Raw genomic sequence first — 21,995 nt, forward strand, 5'->3', positions numbered from 1 at the left:
GAAAATGTTCTTTGACATTTAAAAAAGATATTTGATGAAAAGTTGTCAAAAATTAAGAAAGACGTTTTTACAGTCATACTGTACTTATAATAATCGTGAAAACAGTGCGTTACTGCCACCCACAGGAAAAAGATGTTTCTCCATAGTGGAGGTCTGCGCTGCAGAATATTCTTACTCTCAAGCCAAAGTCACATTTTGTTTGAATAAAACACAAATGTCATTACATTTACAATTAAAAAAAAAAAGACATCTGCGACAACGATTAAAAAAAAAAGTGCCAGCCAGTTACAGGTTGATTATTTTTGTGTAAAATAAGACATAGGAGTGAATGGTCATGGAGGATTAAAAGAGCAATTTGCAAGTTAATTCGCTTCTCTCCTCCACATGAGTGGCGTCCGTCCAGTCGGGCTTCTCTGTAGACAGAGGCAGCAGGAGGTCCGAGACAGCACAGCACAGGACAGGACAGGAGAGGACAGGACAGGCTAAAGGCTAAAGGCTAAGTGGGCTCAGCGACTGTAATCCCCGGATGATGAAACAACCATCATGGCTGCCACTCGCTGAGCTGTCAAGCTCTCGACAAAAGAAAAGGTAACAACCGAGACAATTGCACCAACAACTGCTTTCATTTGGACGTGTGCAACCTACAAGTTTGGATGACATTGTTATCGCCACGTCACGCTAAAATGTGCAACTATCGTAACTTTTGTCGCTACGCGTTTTATTCCACAAATGATTGCACTATGCAAGCGCTTGGTGCGTCACGTTATTCTTAAATAAGCAAAACGCCACTTCATTTTCGCCGTTAGCAAACAAGCGCATGATGTTTTCCCGGCAAGTGAATGTAGTGACAAGTCTTTCGCTCGGTTGCTTTCGAATCGTCACTTCCCAATTCCCTGCAGCGTCTGTTGCTTTCAGTCTCGTCACTTTGTTGTGGTTAAGTTCTAGTACAATGGCCGCCCAACTTACCGACATGGCTGCGGTGATCTAATCACTTTGCAGACTCTTTCGCTTCATATATTGGTGCTTTTGCAAACTTCATAACACAAACAATCACTTCGTCATTTTAATGCAACTACTCCTTAGTGTATCAAGCAGAGATGGACCTACTGTCTAGCAAGAGTGGCCCAACACCAAACACCGTGTTGTTCCCGTTTAGGGAAATGTTCGGATTCCGCAAAGAACAAGTTGAACTGTAGCCAGCAACAGGTGGATATGCAGCAATAATAGAAGTGCTTCTTTTTTACAAAGACCAGGGTGGCATATGTGATGGGATTTTGGAATTACTGGCCACTCCAGACAAGTATTATATACAAGTATAGTCAGTCACCCACCAACACGTATTTGAACTCGAGTCTAACTAATCAACAGAACAGTCAACATGATGAATGAACATTTAAAATGACACAAGTTGTATCATTGGGTTTTCTTAGAGTGCATGTAGCATAAACAGGTTTTTTGCTTGTCCGCGTAGAACCTTGATGTTTCATTTTGATGAATTACTTGACATTAAAGCACAACCGCCACATCTTATCAACAGAATTGAGTGAGTGAACTCCACAAGTGTTGATTGCATTCTACATAACAAAGAAGTTACAATGCTTAAACCCATCAAAATATGGAACCGTAAAGATCAGATCATCTCTGAGTATGCTTTCTATTTTTCCATCAATTAGCAATTCATTCATCACAATGGATTGATTCTAATCTCATTATTTCTATTGGGCAACATTTCAGAAAAATATGAACAAATTCAGTGTCGACTGACCGAATTTTACTTGACAAGATACTGTGTGTAATTGGAATAATACAGTATATTCAAAGGGTAATATTTGCTTGCCTTATCTATTTTTTGTTGGTGCTGTCTTAATTTAAAGTGGCTATGCCTTGTGTGTTGATGACTTGTACTCTTTTTTTTTTTTTTTTTCTTTCTTTCCAGAAACCTGAAAGACCATGGATTTGGTGGATATTTGCAAAGTTCCCCCTGCCACAAATAAGAAGCATAGAGTGTGGCACAAACGGCTCCGCCGAAGGAAACGTGAAGCTCAGCTCCCAGCTATGCAACGTGAAGCTAAAAAGGGACCAAAGCTACCAGAGGAACGCAAGCAAAGCACAGAGTGGCCTTCGTTGAAGAAGTCCCACCTGGAGGCACAACAAAGTGACCGCTGGACAAGCCACAGTAGGCCTATAGATGCACTCAAGTTTACATGCAGTCAATGTAAGGACAATCTGGAATATATTCCCAAAGACTTGATGAGCCACTTTGAGGAAAAGCACAGAGGGAGCTCACCTGTTTTTTCTTGTCATTTGTGTTCTTTTGCGGCACACGACTTCTCCTACCTTGGAGTTCATCTGTTGAGCCACAAGGAGACGTTTTCTAGTTGCAGCGTATGTAACGACGACGTGATACGCACATGGTCTGAACTGAGTGCGCACCTCACACTGCGTCACTGCCAAAATGGCAAATATTCATGCGAAAAGTGTCCGAGATTCTCCACTGGCGACGTGACTGTCTTTTTAGAGCATTTGTGTGTCCATCATCTTGGCCTCCAAAGAGCAAATGAGATTGCTTCCATAACAGCAAATCAAGCTTTATCTTGTCCCCACTGCGCCTATGAAACCTCACACAAGTGGGTGCTTGCAAAGCACATCAATGCAAACCATAGTTGTCCGAAAAAGAAGGAAATCCGGTCCATGGCAAGGAAATCAAACAACAGTCAAATGAAGCCGAGGTTAACGAGGAGCACGGTGAGGGACATGTGCTGGTTGACAGAGGACTGCCTTTCTCTGCCAGGTCCAGACTTCCTGGATAAATACTGTCATTTATCTGATCCCCAAACGACATTAGAGACGACCCAGCAGTTTCTAATGAAATCTGTGGCGGGGGGAAAGGGTGACCAGAAATGGACCAAGGCTCTCAAGTCGGTTCTGTCTAACGTCCCTCAAGACATCAACGTCCATCCCAAGTCCAACAACGGCGTGGTGGCGAATTCCGAGGATCTGGCTGTCCTCACGGTCCAAAACAAGATAACGTTGGCTCCGAACGGTGCTACCTATGCTAAGAGACTGAAGACGGAAAAAGAAAGCGTGACCCCTGAAAGCCCTGCCGCTGAGGATCATTTTGACATTGGCCACAAGGGAGGTCAAGTCATTTTCAACGACGACTTACGTTGCCTTGAAAATGAAACGAAACAAAGTAAAAATCCATTCGGTTCCACCCGCAATGAACCGCCTGGGTGTGTCCGGATTCTAGAAAATGGAGAGAACCAGGAGACTAACTCGAATAACGGGGGGAAAGTAATAAGGCCTGAAGATGCGCAACTCACTTTGGATGGAATCAATATTTCTGCTCAGCCCAAGGGCACAAACGAGAGCCAAGAACAGAAAGCTACATCTAAAGACAAAGCGAAAAATCCAACTCTGAGGAGAAGACGGAAAAGAAAGTCCAGATCCAAAAAGGCAAAGAAAGCAACCTCCGAATTCGCCCTAAAGATTGTGTTAAAGAAAAATCCCGTCAAGGAGAAGCAGTGGGTGTCACAAAACCCTTTACTTGAAAGAAACGGGCTTCGGGTGGAGGAACTAGCAAATCCTGACTCGGCGTTCCAGGTCCGTGTCAGTGATCAGCCTGACCCCGGAGAAGCCATTCCATCAGCACATGCACCAGCAAAGGCTGAACATCCTCCACATTGTTCTGCAAAGCCATCTGAGCCTAGAAATGCACTCCAGCCCGCAGCGTTTGAAGACTTGCCATCTGAAAGAGAACGCCATGATGCAAATCAATCCCCAAACAACTTTTCCACACTTGTTGACAAAAGCGTCCCGTCAAAGACTGCGGTCAAAGCGTGCCCCGAGAACTCCCGGTTGCCCTCCTCCGGTGCTTTCCCAGAGTCGGCTGTTGATGGAGCCACTCGAAGCGGCGGCGGCGGCGGCGGCAGCGGCGGCGGCAGCAGCAGCACCATCACCACCAGCAGCAGCAGCACCACCACCAGCAGCAGCCACAGCAAGTGGCCCCCGCTTTCCCAACCTGCTACGACATCACATGGTAAGACTGCAAATGATTGGCTTGACATTGTTGCACATATATTTGTAAATGCGTGTCAAATTGAATTTGACAGATGTGATCAACTCAGGAGGAGCTAAGCCTGCAGCATCGACGGAACACACTGACCACTGTGTTGCGCTGCCTTCAGACTTCAAAGCATTGGATGATTCCTGGGCAGCTTTTGTAGGCCACTGGCAGCCTGCTCCCAAAAGCCTGCAAAGAACCCTGAAGTTGATAGCCATGAATCCCTCGCAGCCCATAAGGCGTCCGGTGAGGGACCAGCCCGTTGTGGTACTCAATCACCCGGATGCAGACATCCCAGAGGTGGCCAGGATCATGAACGTGGTCAGCCGTTACAGAGGAGATGTGCACAAGGTGGTCCTGTCGCAAAGGACTCTCCACGCGCTCTCAGCCCTGACCGACGGGACAAAGCGTTATCGGGACACCGAGAGCCGACCGCTGTGGCGTGGGGAGAACTCGGTCAAGGAAAGGTTTGTTTTGAAGCTTAGGCTGCGCAGACTGAGCAGGAAAAGATACCAGGTGGTCGGTGGGCTTTCGCCCAAAAGGAAGACGGCGGAGAAATTCACTTGCTGGTTTTGCGGCAGAGTCTTTGACAAGCAGGAGGTGTGGATGCTCCACCGAAAGAGGCACCTGATGGACTGGAAAAAGCCAAACTGTGAACATGTTTGAATACACTGGAAAAGAAACAAAATGGAAGATAGATGACTGCAATCATGTGACAATCACCTTAATTACAAGTCTTAATGAAATAGGATTGCACAAGCTCAGGGTAACATTAGCTAGCGGAATCTTGGAGTAGCACCTTCATGAAGGGCTTTGTTTGGTTCTTAAAAAGTAGCCTTTGTCTACGCATATGCTTTATTTAAATACACTGTCACATTTGACAAAACACTGTATTGCCACAGTCGGAGTAGGATGTAACATATTTATGTTTTTCAAATGGGATGGATGTTGGTTCGTCAAATCTACCAAAAACTGAAGAAGAAGACAAAAAAACAATAAGCTGTTTTATTCAACATGTATTTATAAACTTTATTTTTGGGCCCATGAAATAATTCCTGTAAATGGTCTGTAAATTCCAAATATGGTTCAAATCTCACCTTTTCTGTGACCGATATATTTTCATATCCTTATCGTGCTCCATTTTTATACCCAAAGTTGTGTTTTATGATGTCAGCGAATAAGACTAGTTTTTTTTAAAAATCGGACATAGACTGATTGTATTGTTTTGTGTTTTGCTTGACTTGAAATGATCATCTAGATTCTTTTTTTTAATTTTTAATTTTTTACTTGCACTATTAAAGGAGGATTTTGATTTCCCTTACCTCAGCGCAAGCAGACAATCTCAATCGGTGTTCTCCTGTGGCAAAAGATTTCCAAAAGCAGACACGCGATCTCAGTATTGACAGCACAGGAACTATGTGTGTGTGTGTGTGTGTGTGTGTGTGTGTGTGTGTGTGTGAGAATGTGTGTTTTTCATTCCAGGACCATCCCACTCTGACTCACTGAAAATAGCAAACCTTCACTTCAGACGAGGAGGTTTCTTTTTGTACATAGTGGAGCTCGTGGTACTGTAAGAATAAGATATTTTCCATCAAGTGCCTTAATTGGGTTTGTTATGCATGAGCATTATTTGTTGATCAGAGAACAAGTTCCAATCGTGTGTTCCTGGCATGAGAGTTATGTATTGCTTTTGCTTTATTTAAAGAAAAACACATGTAAATTGCTGTCTAAAAAAAAAAGAAAGTCCTGCCTCTGCCAGAGCTACACTGTCTTCATTTGAATAATGCGTGAGCATTGCAAAGCATCTCAATAAACATGTTGAAAGTCCTCGGAGTCTGCTCGTTTCATTTCATGCGCATTACAGACAAGGGGAGAATGCGTCTGAAGCAGGCCACTGATGGCCACATGCGCTTGCCGCTGTCACAGGGAAACGCAGCTTGGCCGTATCCTTGCTGTTGCTCTTGCTGTCTATCAACACCAGCGGGATCTTCTGGTGGTTCTCGATGATGTGAGAGACGCTGCGGAAATACTGAAAGGGGAAAACAACTCCTGAGCGCTAAGACCTTTTCTAGCCAAGTGTACGATCATCACATGCATTGCATACTTCTTTTCCAAAGGTTAGACTTGATTAAATGCTGCTTGTCGTGATTGGGGTTGAAGCCTATCTTACTTAGGTGCTATTCAACCTAGACTGGTCGTCAGCCAATTACAGGGCTCATGAACTCTTGATTTTTCTTTTTCTTTTTTTGGACAGTTCCGCCTCTCAGGGCTTGACTGGCCTTCTGTTGTACTGGCATCTTTTAGGGCCAATGTGGTAGTATTGTTATTATTTCCCTTGTTTCAACCAGCCCACAATCGAAAGGGAGGAGACCATTTGCAATATAAAGCGCCAAGTGAAGCCTTGGCAAGAGATTGGTGGTGGCCACAGGTGGTTGGCTGGCTTATTCAAATGCCACCATCCGCCGTAATCATTTCCAAAATGTAGTGTACCTCTTCTCCTTGCTTCTCCGTCCCCAGGGCGTATTGCTGCCTTGTGTGTGTGAAGCGGATGGGGATGTTGTACACTCTGCCTTTATAATACACCACCAATGTGTAGGGCTGGTTGGCGTCCTGTCTGGAGCTTTTCCTCACCATGAAGGCCCCGTCCTGAAGCAGAAACCAACACAGGGTCATGCAAATGTGAATCATAGAATACCATTTGAAAAGAGTCCCACTTTATTTGCACGAAACAACAGCTTTTCTGCCGTCTTGCGGTCACAGTCTCCAGCAAACCAGGGCTTCTCCTTCACCTCGGCATCCTGAAATGATAGAAGATCCTTTGAATTCCACTTTAGCCTTCTGCACTTTCTGCTCTTAGATAGATAACCTTGTCTTGGTCAAGTGAATCGTTGTCAGTCGGTTCTGTCGGTACAAAAAGGCAGGAAAAAGAGCCAATTAAACAAAGGCAAGATCTGCTTTTCTTGAGCGTATTCCAACAAAATCCGAATGCTACTTACTGAGGAAAGTCATGTTTGGGAGAGGTGTCCTGCAAGATGAATGAAGTAATACAAGAGTCATTTTGCTAACTGGGGTTTGTTTGCACTCCAAACACAGCCTGCGCCTTACTTGGGTCGTTTGGTGTCCAGTGTAAGGGATTTTGGAAGCTGTGCTTTACGACCACGGTGACTCGTCGGTAGTGTTCGATCTGTGATAGTCCGCACAGAGGACCAAACTCTTATCCAGTCGGCTTGTCATTTATACCATAAAGCGACACAGCAAACATGTCTGCTTAGTGCAAATACTAATACTCACGCTCAAAGTCTCTTTGCTTTCCATCTTGTGCCTGAAATAAGAACGGTGCACGTACTTTCAGGAAGGCTCACAAATTAATGCAACATATCGATTGATTGATTGATTGATTGATTGATTGATTGAACGTACCAGCCTTAAGGGAGATTTTGGTGACCTGATCGCATTAAAAAGAAGGCTCCAACATTAGACCGCCATTATAATGTCATGTCAAGGTACGTAGGTAAGTCGTATGAGCCTTACCCTCTTGGGAAAGCTCTGGGTGGCTCTGCAGATTGATCAGTGATCATAAAAGAAAACCACAATAAGATGAGAACCTTGCTTGCTTTCCAGTGCTTTCCACTTATTGTTGTTGTTGTTACACTGCTTATCCTCTCGGTGGCACAACATGCTAAATGCCTTTACTGTATGCATAGGACCAGATCAAGAAATATCTTTCCTATCTTTCCTTTGATACCCACTGTATTCGTGATCCCACAATTCATATGACGAGTCACCTTCGGCCTGCTGCGCCTGGATGACCTCACGCACATGCACACACGCAGACGCACACAATCAGCTTCCAATGCAACACAATGTATACAGTACTATCTTTAGAGGGCTTGCTCATCTGTGAACACTTACAGCACAAGGGAATCTCCTCATTTTGACTCTGAAAACAAGGTCAGAATAATGAAACCTATGTCATTTACATTACATTTAAAGTGATGTATTGTTTTAAATCAAGTGATCGGTAAAAATAGAAGGTTGACCTGTTTGCTGAAACATAGCCCACCATATTATCCTGCAAAGATCCCATGAATGCATTGAAGGGACAAATTGTAGTTGCTCTCACACATACACAATGAAATGCAAAAGCCCACCTCTTGGTCTGGAACTTCATAAAAATCTGGAAAAATAATGCCAAATTGAAGTTCATTGTATGGTCAGATATGGATGCCAAATTTGAGTAAAATGACAGAGATGTAGAAAAGCATTTCTCGTTAGAATAGTTCTTTTTCCAAGTAGCCCTCAACAGATGGGAGCATTTGTTCCCACTCTTGTTAAGTTTCACATTTATTCTTCTACTTATGTATATTGTGAAGTGTAGCTTACCAGCAGCGGGGTCGTCTGCGGGTTCCACATAATTGTCGTCCTCGTTACTGCCATCTGGACTGATGTAGTCTTCCTGTGGAGCCCAAAAGGAAAATCAATTGTTGTGTACGCTCAGTGGGACGTATCAACCAGATAGCTTGAATCAACAAGCGGAAGGCTTATGTCTTGAACTTCATCTTACATCATTATTGTCCATCTGCATGGGTTGTTGTGATCCTTTGCCCTGTTTGAAGGCCTTTTTGCCTTCCAACTTTGGCCTATTATGGCAGCTGTCTGGAACGGAGAAGCAAAGCGTCAGCATTTGCATAATGCCATCTTCTCAATCCCCCTGAGCTTTGACAGTCAGTCTTTCTATTTCAAAAGCCCGCACAAAGCACCTGATACAACTTGCTGTACTAGAGTCATCAAAAAGTAACAGAAAATTAAACATAGCGTAGATGGATGGATGGATGGATGGATGGATGGATGGATGGATGGATGGATGGATGGATGGATGGATGGATGGATGGATGGATGGATGCATGGATGGATGCATGGATGGGTGGATGGATGGATTGGATGATTGGATGTTCACTATCAGTGGTAGCAACTGGCACACTAACTAAGATAGTCCTCTTGTAGGAAGGATGAAGAAGATGTTCTGGTAAAGACTTTTTGGCTGGGAGGCGGCTCATAGTTGGTATCAGGTTCTTGTAGATCGTCATACATGGTATTATCCTGGGGACAACGTGAATTGAAAAGTGTGCCGCGTTGGAGAGAGCTGTAGAGCTGCCATATACATATGTATATATATATATGTATATATATCTTTTTTTGTTTTCAGACTTACATATTCTGATCCAGAAAGGTCTTCTGGACCCACTATGTTTTCATCTGCAAATCACCATATTGTAATTTGAGGAAAATAGACACATTACAGTATAGTCCATTGAGATTTGTCTATTCATTTTATATGCACGTTGTTGGGATAATTCATTTGAGGAAACCATAGTAGCTGGACTAAAGCCCAGAAAAGCTGAGAACATGCAAACTCCACAAAGGAAAGCCTTAGCTGAGATTAGTTGAGACAGACATGATCGGTCCAACTTATTGGTCATTGGCCTTAACCCCAACATGAGAAAAGAAAGGTTTGCACGATGAATTGATTTTTTTTAATAACATGTAAAGTCGCGTGGCCCTGCTGTGCCACGGTTTGCCTTTTCTATTTCTGAGAGGATGGTCTTCATCCCAATCATTCCAGTGAGATCTTACCTCTGTAGTCTCTCACAGGTACCTCTGGAACCGCTTTGCTTTTCAATCTGCCGCCACACGGAAAGACAACATAAAGAAAGTTATTTATTCATGCATATGTGTGGTGATGGTGTGGAACACACACAGTCCCTCATCCTTTTGGTCACTCCCTGTAGCAATGACCGCTGTTTACCTTCTGACTCAACTCACTTGACGAGCCTGATAAAACGAATATTTGAGGCAGGCAGGCAGCCACGCAGGCAGCCACGCAGGCAGGCAGGCAGGCAGGCAGGCAGGCAGGCAGGCAGGCAGGCAGGCAGGCAGGCAGGCAGGCAGGCAGGCAGGCAGGCAGGCAGGCAGGCAGGCAGGCAGGCAGGCAGGCAGCCAGCCAGCCAGCCAGCCAGCCAGCCAGGCAGCCAGCCAGCCAGCCAGCCAGCCAGGCAGCCAGGCAGCCAGGCAGCCAGGGGTTGCAGTTCCACAGAAAGGAAAGCAGAAGGGGCTGACAGATTAAATAGGGGAATTTATTTCAGAAAAAAGTAAGCGAGACAGACAGAAGGCACCTGTTTGAGATATTTTTGGCTTCATAGTCTTTCCTGTGGAAATAACTGTGAAACTGTTTTGAGATTCCCCTTGCTCCTTCAAAGACAACAGGTGCATGTACCTGTGCGAATCGCTGCAAATGCGCTTCTCAGGAGTTTTTCAAATTTGGCCTGGACGAGCTTCAGTGTACATCAACTTGGTTGCACAAAAGAATCACATGAATTCTTTTCGTTTTCATGCGTTTAAGGTCATTTCATCCATTTTTAGAGAATGACATTTATTGTCATTTTATTTTTGTCTGATATCAAGATGGTTCACTTTGACCATGACAGTATGTAAAGGTTATAAACAAATATGAAAAGATGAAATGTACCTTCTAAATTTATTCAGGTAGCAAGCATCATTCTTCTGGATGTCCTGAGCAATCTTTTGAAGCTGCCTAGAAAACATATCAACTTTATTGCTCACTGAAAACCTGCGTTGTAAACAGGAATGAGGTGTTGACCTTTTCTACAAAAGCAAAGGTGGAGTTAGTTATAAGTCATTTTAGCATGTCCAAATAAAAGTCACGTCAAAACCCAAAATCATGGGGCTTACCGAATTTTGGCTGTGGCAGAATCTGCGAGTTTGCTCAAAATATCCATGTTGTCTTTAGAAGGCTCCTTGGTTTATGTCACAAGTACTGTCCTGGTAGTGTAATTAAGTCACGCCAAGAGGTTTAAATTCAGTCTAGTTGGCTAAAAAAATAGTATCACTTCTCTTTTCTACTCCTTGTCACTCCCATAGCTCAAGCAACACACACAAATGTTGATTTTCAACAAACCTCTTGCTGATATCAGCAGGTGCATGTGCTGGGACCATCTTGTGTTGGTGGTCTAGGTTGTTATTGCTACTTCCTTCTTGACTTATTTTTGTCCTACTGCAATGAACACATGTGCAGATGCAACGTAAGGACATTGTATTCTTTACGCTCACTCTTCAATTGATAGTATAATAAGAATAATTGTGAAAAAAATATTTATAAATTGTTGACACATTTATAAAATGTTTCTTTATAATAATGTGTAAATGGTTAAAAAAGCATTTCCAGTTAAAATGCCAATAGGATAATCAGTTTATAATTGATTCCACACAACCAACTGGAAGAGATACGAGGAAGTATTTTAGATGTCATTTTGCTTGGAAACTTTTTGTAATTCATCAACATTGATTCACTCATATCCAGGCTGTTTTGAGTGGACGTTGTTACTTACGGTTGATGGAGCAAGCTGAACTTGCTCTTGATGCCATCTGGCATGTTCTGTTCAAATGACAGAGATCGCTTGATAAGTAACAAATATTTTTCGACTGTAAAGACGATATTGCACTAGTCAGACTATTTCCAAACAGTGGATGGCAGTATTTCACTTCATCATTTTTGTGGACGTGTCTGCTTTCCTTGTAACTTGCTCCTTAAGCCAACATTTAGAGGTGCTTCTCCTTTTATTTTCATATTTGATTAGGCAGCACTTGCAGCGTGATAACGACATCAGTGAGCAAGCAGCATTGTAGGAGAAGGTGCCCCTGACTTACTTTTCTATTTGAAAACCTCATATCAAGTGATGCAAGATTTATGAATCATTTTAGGACAAGACATGCAGAGCAAATCATCTGGAAAAACAATGACGCTGTTGTCACATGGTCTTTGCAGACCCATGAAACTTACCTCGAGCTTCATTTCAAGTACCACATTACTATGCATTCATTTTCTATTGTTTTCCTAGTCAGGGTCACGGCTGAGACGGACGGAGCTGCTAATCCAGCTGACTTTTGCTGAAAGGCAACCGGTCGCGCTCCGTCGTCAACCATGGAGACAAACAACCGTCGACCTATGTCTGAGAAATTTACACTCGTCACAGGTGTTTTGAAAGGTGGCCGGAGCACCTCGAGAAATGCAAACGACACACAGAAAGGTGCAGAGGGAGATTGGAATCTTTTCAACTGTGAGGCAGACACGCTAAGCACCAGCACACCAAGGTACCGCGTGCTACCATCAACATGAAATAAAAAAATGACCACAAGGCAATCGTAAATGAAAGGAAAATGATTAGCATAAAATATGCAACAATACCAACTAAATTATGGATTCCCTTCTTCATTCATAATTCATTGCTCCAGGTCATTCTTTGCTCCAACTCCCTTGCTCTTCATTGGGCTTTGTTTTAAATGTGCCCTCTGTGACAATAAAATGACATATAAAATAACACAATCAAAAAGTAAGATATTGATGTGCTCCACTTATTCATAGTTGTTTCATACAAAATAAGAGCAGTGATGTAAGAAAACCTACAATTGTCAAAATCGTTCCTGGGAGGCCCCTTACATGACCTTTGTTTGAATGTATAGGTACGTAGCTCCAGGTAAGAGAAGGCAGCCAAAATAAGGGCGCAGTGAATGCCCTTTAAAGTACACTCTTATGATTGAATTATTTGCAAATCAGAGAGTGAGATTGTTTAATATGAAAAGCTTTACCTCCTTCAGAGAAAATGAACCTTGACCTCACACTTCATCATCATGCGTCTGACAGTGGGGAAAAAGGTGTCTGTATAAATCAGATTTAGCCTTCTGACACAGAATAAAATATCAAATAATCCACCCCAGTGGATACTTGGGCACCGTCCCAATGTTGAATTATTTATAGGACTGTCTGTGCGTGTTCAAATGAGACACAAGTTCTCTGCGAGCTGCGGTCCCCCCCCCCCCCCCCCCCCTCTCTCTCTCCTTTGTATTGCACATTGGAAGCCTTGTGCGGAGCCACTTTCAAATCTTAATAACTCACCAGCTGTTCGAATGATGTCCTGGAATCCCTCAGCAGATCTTTCAAATGGGACTTCTCTTTTATATAATACCACGAAAATATCATGAAACCACGGTCATCTCTGCTAACCTTTAACCAATTCCTATTTCCTCCAGTCTTGTGAGCTAGTTCTAATTTGGGAACTGCGCTGATGGCTTATGTTGATTAAAAACAAGTTCCCCCAATCTCTTAGTTTTAACAGCATGTAATCATGAACCCATGAAAATGCATTTTTCTGGATCGTGTCACTGACAACATAAATGACTGGAGCTCTTACGGCCTCTACCGTACCGTACATGCGTCAAAATGAGAAAGTGATACAACGAGTTCCAGCACACAATGAAAATAGTGAACCAAATGTAGAACATGTCATTTTGAGAAGGGTCTCTCACATCTTAACAATTGCGCTTAGTGATGTTAAGAATCAAATTGCTACGTGAGCACCGGAAAGCTCTCGTGCAGTTATTTGTGAGGCTGCTGACTAACAAAACAGCTTCAACTGGCAATTGGCAATCCAACTAATAGCAATCACAACAAAAGAAGTACTCGCACTCTGCCTGCCTGCCTGCCTGCCTGCCTGGCAGAGGTAAATTTCCAATCGCCTCATGTTAATGACTTTTAAAGTTATTAGAGCAGGGGAAAGCCACTAACAGGATGGCTGTGTGATCAGCCTCAGCATCACATGATGACTACACCTCGCTAATGATTTGAATGTAATAATAATCCTGTTTACAAGCTTAGTTTAACAACTTGCAATAACACAATCTAGATGATGGGATATTCATTTCTAGCTGAAGAATGCCTGTGATAATAAAAGCATCAGTCCATTAAATATTTGATGAGATATAAAGTTTAATGCTGTATTTTGTTTGGACTGGAATGTCATTCCAGCAGGCACTAACACTTTGCACAATTCTGAGGTCTGCCTTTGAATCTTGGCTGTGGCTGTTCCTCCACATTGATATTCCAAAAATATATTAGTATACTGAAAGATCTCAATTGTTCTATTGAGACTGGATGGTCCATGTTCTCTGTGATTGGCTGGTGAGCCATCCGTGCGCTAGCTAGCTAGCCTGCCTGCCTGCCTCTTGTCAAGTTGCCCGGGATACAGCTGTGACCCTAATAAGGACAAGCACCTAAGAAAATGAACGCGTGGACATTCCTGCACAGCAAACTGATGGCCGCGGTAACAACAACGGCTTGTTTCTTTTTGCATGCACAAACCAGCAAGACAAATGTTGAATTATGAAACAAAATGCATTTCAAATTGCTAAAGGGGTTAGTGGTAAGTTATTGCCACCATTTTTCTATAGCTGTCATGGAAGGAATGGAGCCGGGCGACTAAATGCAGCTTGGACCAGCTTGGTTTCTTGGAGAACTCAAAAGACAGACCATAAGAAGCTCGACTAGGGATGAGAAGAACTGAACAAAAAGACAAGCTGAAGACAAGCTAAAGACAAGAACGACAGACGAGCCGAGAGACTAGAGACAAAGGACATCAACGATTCGACAGGAAGTGGAGTGAGGGGCAGACCGGACTTAAATACACTATAGGTAACAAGAGGCAGGTGACTGATTACATTGATTGTGAGGCAACACAGGAGAGGAGGGGAGGGGCGACATTGGTAACCATGGTAACAGACATACTAAAGCAACCGGGGACGAATAGTGACAATAGCATTTATATGAATAGAGTATTTGCTAGAAATGATATTCTATTGAATCCTGATATTTATTTGGAAAATCATTCTGGTCAGCTTTCTCACTATACATTTTTGTGCTTGACCAAATGCAATGTGTTTTTGTTGTTGTTCCAATTACAACAGCTGACTGATGGCTCATATCTCAAAACATTTGCAGATCTCAATTTACCACTGGATTTCGAATATTACGGACGACACTGTGAAATGCATAAATGAACTCGGTCGGGGCTGCGCCGATGATTGTGCTCAGTAGAAACAAAGGAGACTCATTACTTTTTGGTAGGAAAGTGGAAGCAGAAGTGAACAATAATGGCCACTGATTACATCCTCCAGTCAAAAGGGAGAAGTGATTCAACGGAACTGTTTTACACATTTCATGTTGCATATAGCACAAAGGCCGTATTTGCAGTGCATTTAAATTGACATACTTACTGTATGTAGTTATGAAAAGAAAAGTGCCGAATGCTGTGCTGAATGTATGCAGCCTACCAAATTGCCTGTTAATCATTTTCGACAGCCTCTTTCTATGTAATCCTATTGCTTGCAAGGATTTGTCCATTTGCTAGTCATTAGAATGACAAACTGCACGGCCGCAAGCCAGATACGACCCTCAGAAGATTAAAACGTGAACAAATAATGCATCTGTTACATTCCAGTTGAAAACAAACAAGGAAAAATAAGAACCCAAATGGGAGCGGCAGTACTCGTACTCACCAGGATTCTCTGTCCACTTATTCTCAGTTTGTTGACACTTGCAGCACAGTCTTGCATATTGTTCTAGTGGAAATAAACGTACAGAATAGTAGATTCAATTTGTGCAACACTTTGAGATTTCTGAAATGAAAAAAGTTCACATGAAAGCACAGACGGTCGAATAGTTCTGAACGTGGATATTTTGTTTGACAAAGCAAACGACCTCTCTAAAGGATGCCTTCTTTTTGAAAGTAATAAAGAGAGCCTGATTTAAAAAGGTCAACGTGCCTTGTTGGTATCCATCAGCACATACCTTCAGATCGTTGTTCTTATCACTCACCTTCCCCATAAATAAGGCCACTTGGCCTCGCACGGCTCTCAGGATGCAGGCAAGTTCATTCCAGTCACAGCAGGGACACTCTGACTTGACGCGAGTGTGTGTGCGTGCCCCTGAAAGTACAGTAATGGGCTGACCTGTCACATCCTGCAGCTCCAGCTTTTGGCTTCAGCACAGAGAAGTGCGCAGTGGGAGGTCACTTCATTATTAGTCTCCCACATCTTGAACTAATGCAGCCATATATGGTCAAAAACATAGACGGACTGAGATTCAAGCAATGCGTCGAAGCTTGGAAGCAATGAGTCGTTCTGTATTTCAAGTCCTTACAAGTGACAAATGGAAGCATAAATAATCCAATGATCAAATATAATACCTTTTAGTTGACCTAGATCCTCCTACTTGAGTTTTCTTTTTGTTTTGGATGTTCGAAATAAATCAAGTTTGAAGTCCGAATGCTGGTCTGTGGTTGCCTGATTGCTGCGAGGATATCCAATTCCAGATCGTCGTCAGAACCCGAATCTGTGGCTTAAAAAAAGCATACAAATTTCATGACTCCAACAATGTAGTGTCAATCCAGATGGGTCTATAGAGGACCACATTGTATTTGATTGTTTATTTTATGTTTGACTTTTTCGACGGGCCCCAGGCATCCTGGGGGCACCAGCCAAGCCCCCTCCAGATACTCCTACTTCCTCGCACATTCCCCAAACATGCTTCTTAGCTTAATTGAAGACTCTCAATTGCCCTTAGCTAGGAATAGTTGTTAGGATGACAACCAGTCCATGGTGTTCTTGCTTGAATTCAGATGGGTTAGGCTGGGTTAGATTCAAGATTCAAGAGTTTGGTTAGGCCTTCGTTTAGCCGTGAGCCTGACAAGGTTATAGAAAAGCCATGAATGGATGGACGTGCACTCGTCACTTGCTGTTCCGGTTGCAGCAATTGGAGACATTGCTACAGGGAGTGAAGTCATTTCTCCTAGTCATATTAAAAATGTCCTCATTTGGACAGGAGGCCAAGCACCTTCATACCCTGCTGAGTAATTGAGGGGATGGGCTAAACTGTCAAATGAGTCAACTCTGCTCTATGACACCCATTAACCCAAGGCAGCTAAGTGAAAGCACTCTGATCAATTCTGTCAAGCGAGCTGGAGCAAAGTGAAGACACATTTATTCGATGCACTGTTGAGTTTTCCTTCTCGATTCAAAGATGTCGATAATTGCATCACCGTCATATAACAGTGAAGCATTTCCTTCATGGTCATCCTTCCTAATGTTGCTCTGCTTGGGCTACCTGTGTGTGTGTGTGTGTGTGTGTGTGTGTGTGTGTGTGTGTGTGTGTGTGTGTGTGTGTGTGCAAAGCTCGGGGATGAAAGACTCTCATTTTTAGACAGTAAACTAATTAAAGTGGTGCAGCAGATGGTGCTGACTTGCTCTGGACATAATGTGTGAGCAAGTGGCAAAATCAACTGGACATGGCAGGACAGCTGGGTGAGGTGATCACAATTCAGGCCTTTCCCTGGAGGAGAGATGCTCCACTCATTCCGGGAGAGGAAAACTTTCCAGTGTGTTTGTTGGGCGCCAAGCTATTGCGCACACTTCCTCTTAAAAGTTTTTGCTGGAGAATCGACTTTGTATTTGGCAAACAAAGCCATGCCAAATTTGTTGGAAAAACAAAACAAAACAAAACAAAACAAAACAAAACACCCACCCAACATTGCAGCTGCGACTATTTGGTAAACACCAAATTCAACTCCAACACCTGGTGCCAGAAACGTATGCCAACAACCGTTACACTGTTAGGAAAAAAAAAAAAAAAATGAAACACTTGCCTATTTTTTTCCTTGATAGAAGTTATAAGAACAAACGCTGAAGAAACACTCCGCTCATTCCAGAAAAGATGTTCCACGCTGCCATCGGGCCTTGCGTTAGGAAGCGCTCGAAACCGGCCAGCGTCGGTGGCCCAAAGCACTCGGTCAAGTTTAAGGAGGTCAGATTGTACCTAGTGGAGAGGAAAATGGGATCCAGCAGAAGAAGCTTCCTCACCCAACTGGCCAGATCAAAAGGCTTTATTGTGGATGACCACCTCAGGTTAGTTAGGAAAAAAAGTGACTCCTTTTATGTATATATTGTTCAAAACGTTTTATTTACACTTACATAACTGTGCTTTTGGATTTCAGAGTATGAGAATACTCTGGAATTTTGGTGTTGTTTCAGGCCGTGACATTTGTGTGCCACCTGTGGATGTGACAGGCCTTGTTTCATTTCTCTCACTAGTTGAAAGTATTCAACTCCAAAGTGTCCACATATTCTTTTGTATGTTTAAAAACAAAAACATTTCAAAACAAAAACTTCCTGCAAGGGTGATGTCATTCATGCAGCACATTCATACCAATTGACCTCTAGATCACAGTGCTAGGCAAACAAAAATGTACGATTTGTGCTCGTGTAATGACTTTGTGTCTTTGAGTGTTAGCCTGCACTATTTCTCTTTTTCTCAAGTAAAAAATACAAAAGTTATTCATTTTCTTTAGTGTACCTTGTAATGAATGCAGGGTCCTCATGAGTGTTGTTTAATCATATGTGCGTGTGTGTGTGTGTGCGCGCGTGTGTGTGTGTGTGTGTGTGTGTGTGTGAGCCAGCAGCGTGACAGCTTGGCCATGGCAGCATTCCCAGAAACACAGCTTGAACGCTGCTTCGGTTACACTCGGCTTGATACAATAGTTTGAAAGCAACGGCAGGAAATAGAGCGTGCCCGCCTCAAACCGACGTTCATTCCGTAAGCCAACAAAAGTGGTAGCAGCTGCGGTTTGATAGCAAGAGCGCAGGTTTTAGCCAAGTTGAAAGCACACCGCCCTCAACATATGGCTGGATGTCATGCGTGTGGGCACATTGTAAGAAGCCAGGAAAGGGAATGGAACCCTGGTTCATTTTGAAAATTCACCACATTTAAACTGCACAAATACATCATTTATGCAATTGAATCTTCAAAAGCTTACGTCAGTGGCGCATGTCATGGCTTCATTTTTAGCGCAGGGTGAATGCGTCCAACCTTGACTTGTCCTGTATCTTTGGAACACATTGGAACAAAGCATTGAAGTCGTTCATCTTCATTTACAGCGACGAGATCACTCACGTGGTGTCTGAAGACAGCAGGGCATCATCGCTGTGGGCGTGGCTAAAGGGCTGCGGCCTGACCAATCTTTCCAAGATGCAAGTGCTGCACATCAGCTGGTTCACTGACAGCATGAGAGTGGGGAGTCCTGCTGCTGTGGAGAACAGACACCTCATTCAGGTTTGCTTCAAACACTTGGCCCTAGTTTATGCAAACAGAATTGAGACAATAGATGGCAATGTATGAAGCAGACCACTGAAGTGAAGTTGCCACTTGGAGACCAGCGGCCCATCCGTGTGTGTGTGTGTGTGTGTGTGTGTGTGTGTGTGTGCCAAACACACGACAGGAGTCTTGCATCAGTTGACAGAAATAAAGCCCCAAATTTGAATTTTTTTCTTATTGTCTGGTCACCCGCAATTTGTTCTGGAATTGATGTACTCCTACTGTCTTCAAGTATTCTCCGGTGCAGAGAGGAACTGTAGCGCACACAGAAAAGCATTTGCAGTCATCTCGCTCGCTTGACTTGTAACACAATGAAAATAATGAATATCATTTGGTCTGGTTGAGATGTCTTAAAAGCCGAAAAAAAAAACCCCACAGCTTTGCGCTTTGCTTTGACCAATATGAATCCCACAACATTTTGGAGGAAGGCTCATTTCACTTGTGACCATCCTGAGAGCAACTCTCATATTACCAATAGGAAGTCAGACTCGTATATTCATACAGTATGCTGCAGAAAATGACCCTATAGGGATGTGAATATAATAAAGCAATGTAATATCATAAAAGGTTTTGCAGGCCTTCTCCTCCAGAGCCTGTGGAATGTGTGACACCTTTCCCACTAAATAATCCGGAAATTCATCTTATTATTGGCGGGCGCGTGGACATTGTTGCTCTCTTGCAACCGCCCTTGTCATCAAATGACTGCGCTAATATTGCCGTGCTGGCATTTATTAATACACTTCTCCAGGTGGCCATTAACCATACACGTTTTCTGTAACTGTACATGAGTGATAAAGTCATTCAAGCAGCAGCATAGAGATTCAAAAATCTGTAGCTAGGCTGTTGCTCAGGGGAACTTCTCTTTGGCTCTTCTTGATAGAGTGTGTTTTATGTCAGAAATGGTCCAGAGTATATTTGAAAGCATAAATCTGTTTGCAGGCAATATTTGCAATGGGTCCATTGAGGCACACTTATGGTGTATTGAGTTGACCAAGAGCGAGGACCTTGATGACATTTTCCCTGCCAACACTTGCGTTCTATCTCATGAACCACATCACAAAGCAATGAGAAACTATCATTTATTCATTTTTCTTTGGAACCTACATTCGATCACAAGGTCCAACTCTTAAGTACACTGCTTTTAAGCGGCGTACAAATATCAAATTGTCGACGTTACCTTTGTGATAGCGTGCATGGTCGGACTCGCTATTGCTTTCAGCCGTGCCGGTTCTCATCGTAAATCCAAGACTAATTGTATGGACGCAATCTTCTCTTTGTGATGTCTAATTATCGGAATATATTTGATGACACCCTTGACATATATTGCACCAATGTTGAACCGTTTCTTCACAGTATGAAAGAGGCAATTTACAGGGGGCAAATTGGATGATGGCAAGCAGATTTATAATGCCACGGCTTCAGCGCTGGCTGGCTGGCTGGCTGGCTGGCTGTAATGAATTTGGATGCCACCAGACTGTGAGATGAGTGTCATTAGCCTGTTGCCCCGGAGACGCGCGCTTATGAAATAACTTCTCCGAGGCAAACGCTTACATTTTCATGTTCAGCTTGACACTTGGCAACGTCACCTGGGGATATAAATCGTCAGACTCATCGAGACGTTTAGTAACTCAGCAATAGTGGAGTATCATCTTTTTGAGTGCTTGTTTTTTTTCTTGTAAACAGGACACACCGCCTGCATTACAAGAAGGATCGGCCCCGGCTCCGGCACCGGCCCCGGCCCCGGTGGCTCCCGTTTCTCAATATGCCTGCCAGAGACGGACAAGCACGGACAACAAAAACAAGATTCTGACAGTGAGAAACACTTACCTGTCATCACACATATTTTGCTCTGTAAGAAGCATTTACACCTGTCTTCACCACATCACACATATTTTGCTCTGTAAAAATTGGAGACACATCTTTTCTCCCTGGCTGTGGCTGAGACTGTCAATTTCCTAAATCTTGTCGGAGTAGTTGCTGTTAAAGTTTCTACCTGTCTTTTTTCACTACTTGTAGGAGTCCCATTTCTTTCTTTTTTTTTTTTTTGCCATATGATGAAGCTCGCTTGCTAGCTTGCTTTCTCCCTTACCGTCAGCGCTTTGCAATATACACCCCAAAATGGGTTAAAGCAGCAAATGAGATGCTTCTGCAGCTGCAGCCCTGGAAGTGTACCAGTTGACATGTTCACAAAGCCGTGGCACAGCGCTGGCATACACTACACTACATAGCCTTAGGCGCTGGACTAGCCAAGTGGATGATGGACATGACAGTCCCCACCAGGACGGAGGAATCTGTTACCCTGGCTTCATGAACACTGTTGGCGGGCTGGAGCAGGTGGGAAAAGTGAACAACAGGGAAATTAGCAAGCCAGAATGGGGAGTAGATTTTTTGTTGACTGAAAATGAAACAAAAAGAAGAAGCAATATATTGTAATAAAAGACCCCAGAACCGTGAGGAGACTAAAAACGACATATTTTCCCCTATAAATTCCAGCATGATTATTATTTCTAGATTGTTATTGAAAGGTACATTTCAATAATGGTTGCAAATACATTTCTATCAACAAATTCCCGACATATCTCATTCCAAGATATTGATCCAATTCCATATCTCCAATTCCATATTCCACATGCTATTGATCCAATTCCACTGTAGCTAACGTTTGCTGAATCATTTGATGTAAGTGCTTGAGATAAGGCTAGTAAGTGGAAGCCTTTGTAGCTGTTGATTGTGCTTAATTACTTCTCAATGGGGGTTCCAACCTGCTTTCACGTTTTCTTTGAACACATGCAGCGAAGCAGGTTGCTGTGTGAACATGACCCACTGGCAGGGCCGCCAATACGTGCGAGTGGGGGGTAAATCGGCATGCTGCATTAA

The 21,995-nt window shown here is 43.2% G+C and overlaps 3 protein-coding genes across 8 annotated transcripts in view; 2 read left to right on the forward strand and 1 right to left on the reverse strand.

Moving 5' to 3' along the window:
* Positions 1–371: 371 nt before the first annotated feature.
* Positions 372–5,434, forward strand: LOC119134828 (zinc finger protein 518A). 5 transcript variants are annotated; one of them, XM_037271896.1, is made up of 4 exons: positions 372–588; positions 1,937–3,928; positions 3,986–4,039; positions 4,128–5,434. In XM_037271896.1, exons 2-4 carry the CDS (start codon positions 1,951–1,953, stop codon positions 4,727–4,729), a joined length of 2,634 nt encoding a protein of 877 aa, XP_037127791.1. In that variant the 5' UTR covers positions 372–588; positions 1,937–1,950; the 3' UTR covers positions 4,730–5,434. The 5 variants fall into 5 exon arrangements, with proteins under 5 accessions (XP_037127791.1, XP_037127792.1, XP_037127788.1 ...); XM_037271897.1 differs by having other exon boundaries at positions 1,937–3,922; XM_037271893.1 differs by having other exon boundaries at positions 373–588; positions 4,113–5,434.
* A 306-nt stretch (positions 5,435–5,740) lies between these two features.
* On the reverse strand, positions 5,741–15,877 carry blnk (B cell linker). Of its 2 annotated transcripts, XM_037271899.1 has the most exons (23): positions 15,789–15,877; positions 15,470–15,532; positions 11,470–11,516; positions 11,040–11,135; positions 10,590–10,655; positions 9,698–9,744; positions 9,276–9,319; positions 9,049–9,163; positions 8,628–8,719; positions 8,447–8,519; positions 8,215–8,240; positions 8,104–8,135; positions 7,976–8,003; positions 7,786–7,864; positions 7,595–7,619; positions 7,484–7,508; positions 7,355–7,385; positions 7,169–7,247; positions 7,060–7,088; positions 6,930–6,964; positions 6,778–6,861; positions 6,554–6,709; positions 5,741–6,092 (listed from the first exon to the last, which is right to left on the reverse strand). In XM_037271899.1, the coding sequence occupies exons 1-23, from the start codon at positions 15,795–15,797 to the stop codon at positions 5,922–5,924; spliced, it is 1,452 nt and encodes a 483-aa protein (XP_037127794.1). In that variant the 5' UTR covers positions 15,798–15,877; the 3' UTR covers positions 5,741–5,921. The 2 variants fall into 2 exon arrangements, with proteins under 2 accessions (XP_037127794.1, XP_037127793.1); XM_037271898.1 differs by lacking the exons at positions 15,470–15,532; positions 15,789–15,877 and adding an exon at positions 13,035–13,133.
* Positions 15,878–17,651: 1,774 nt separating this feature from the next.
* Positions 17,652–21,995, forward strand: part of dntt (deoxynucleotidyltransferase, terminal) — a 29,176-nt gene continuing 24,832 nt past the window's right edge. Inside the window, exons 1-3 of the mRNA XM_037272433.1 lie at positions 17,652–17,872; positions 18,902–19,076; positions 20,802–20,930. Coding sequence (XP_037128328.1) covers positions 17,682–17,872; positions 18,902–19,076; positions 20,802–20,930 — 495 coding nt within the window. The 5' untranslated portion in view covers positions 17,652–17,681. The remainder of the gene's footprint in view (positions 17,873–18,901; positions 19,077–20,801; positions 20,931–21,995) is intronic.

The sequence above is a fragment of the Syngnathus acus genome, chromosome 15 (genome assembly GCF_901709675.1).
Source record: "Syngnathus acus chromosome 15, fSynAcu1.2, whole genome shotgun sequence".
Lineage (NCBI taxonomy): Eukaryota > Metazoa > Chordata > Actinopteri > Syngnathiformes > Syngnathidae > Syngnathus > Syngnathus acus.

Bases quoted from the DNA above. Each gene is read 5' to 3' on its own strand.
- LOC119134828 (XM_037271893.1), top strand. From the start codon at position 1,951: ATGGATTTGGTGGATATTTGCAAAGTTCCCCCTGCCACAAATAAGAAG. The intron at 3,929-3,985 runs GCAGCGGCGGCG...GCACCACCACCA, and splicing joins AAGCGGCGGCGGCGGCGGCG to GCAGCAGCCACAGCAAGTGG. The intron at 4,040-4,112 runs GTAAGACTGCAA...TGAATTTGACAG, and splicing joins ACCTGCTACGACATCACATG to ATGTGATCAACTCAGGAGGA.
- blnk (XM_037271898.1), bottom strand. From the start codon at position 13,118: ATGATATTTTCGTGGTATTATATAAAAGAGAAGTCCCATTTGAAAGAT. The intron at 9,745-10,589 runs GTACATTTCATC...GTGTGGCGGCAG, and splicing joins TACCTGAATAAATTTAGAAG to ATTGAAAAGCAAAGCGGTTC. The intron at 8,136-8,214 runs GTGGGCTTTTGC...GGATCTTTGCAG, and splicing joins ATGAAGTTCCAGACCAAGAG to GATAATATGGTGGGCTATGT.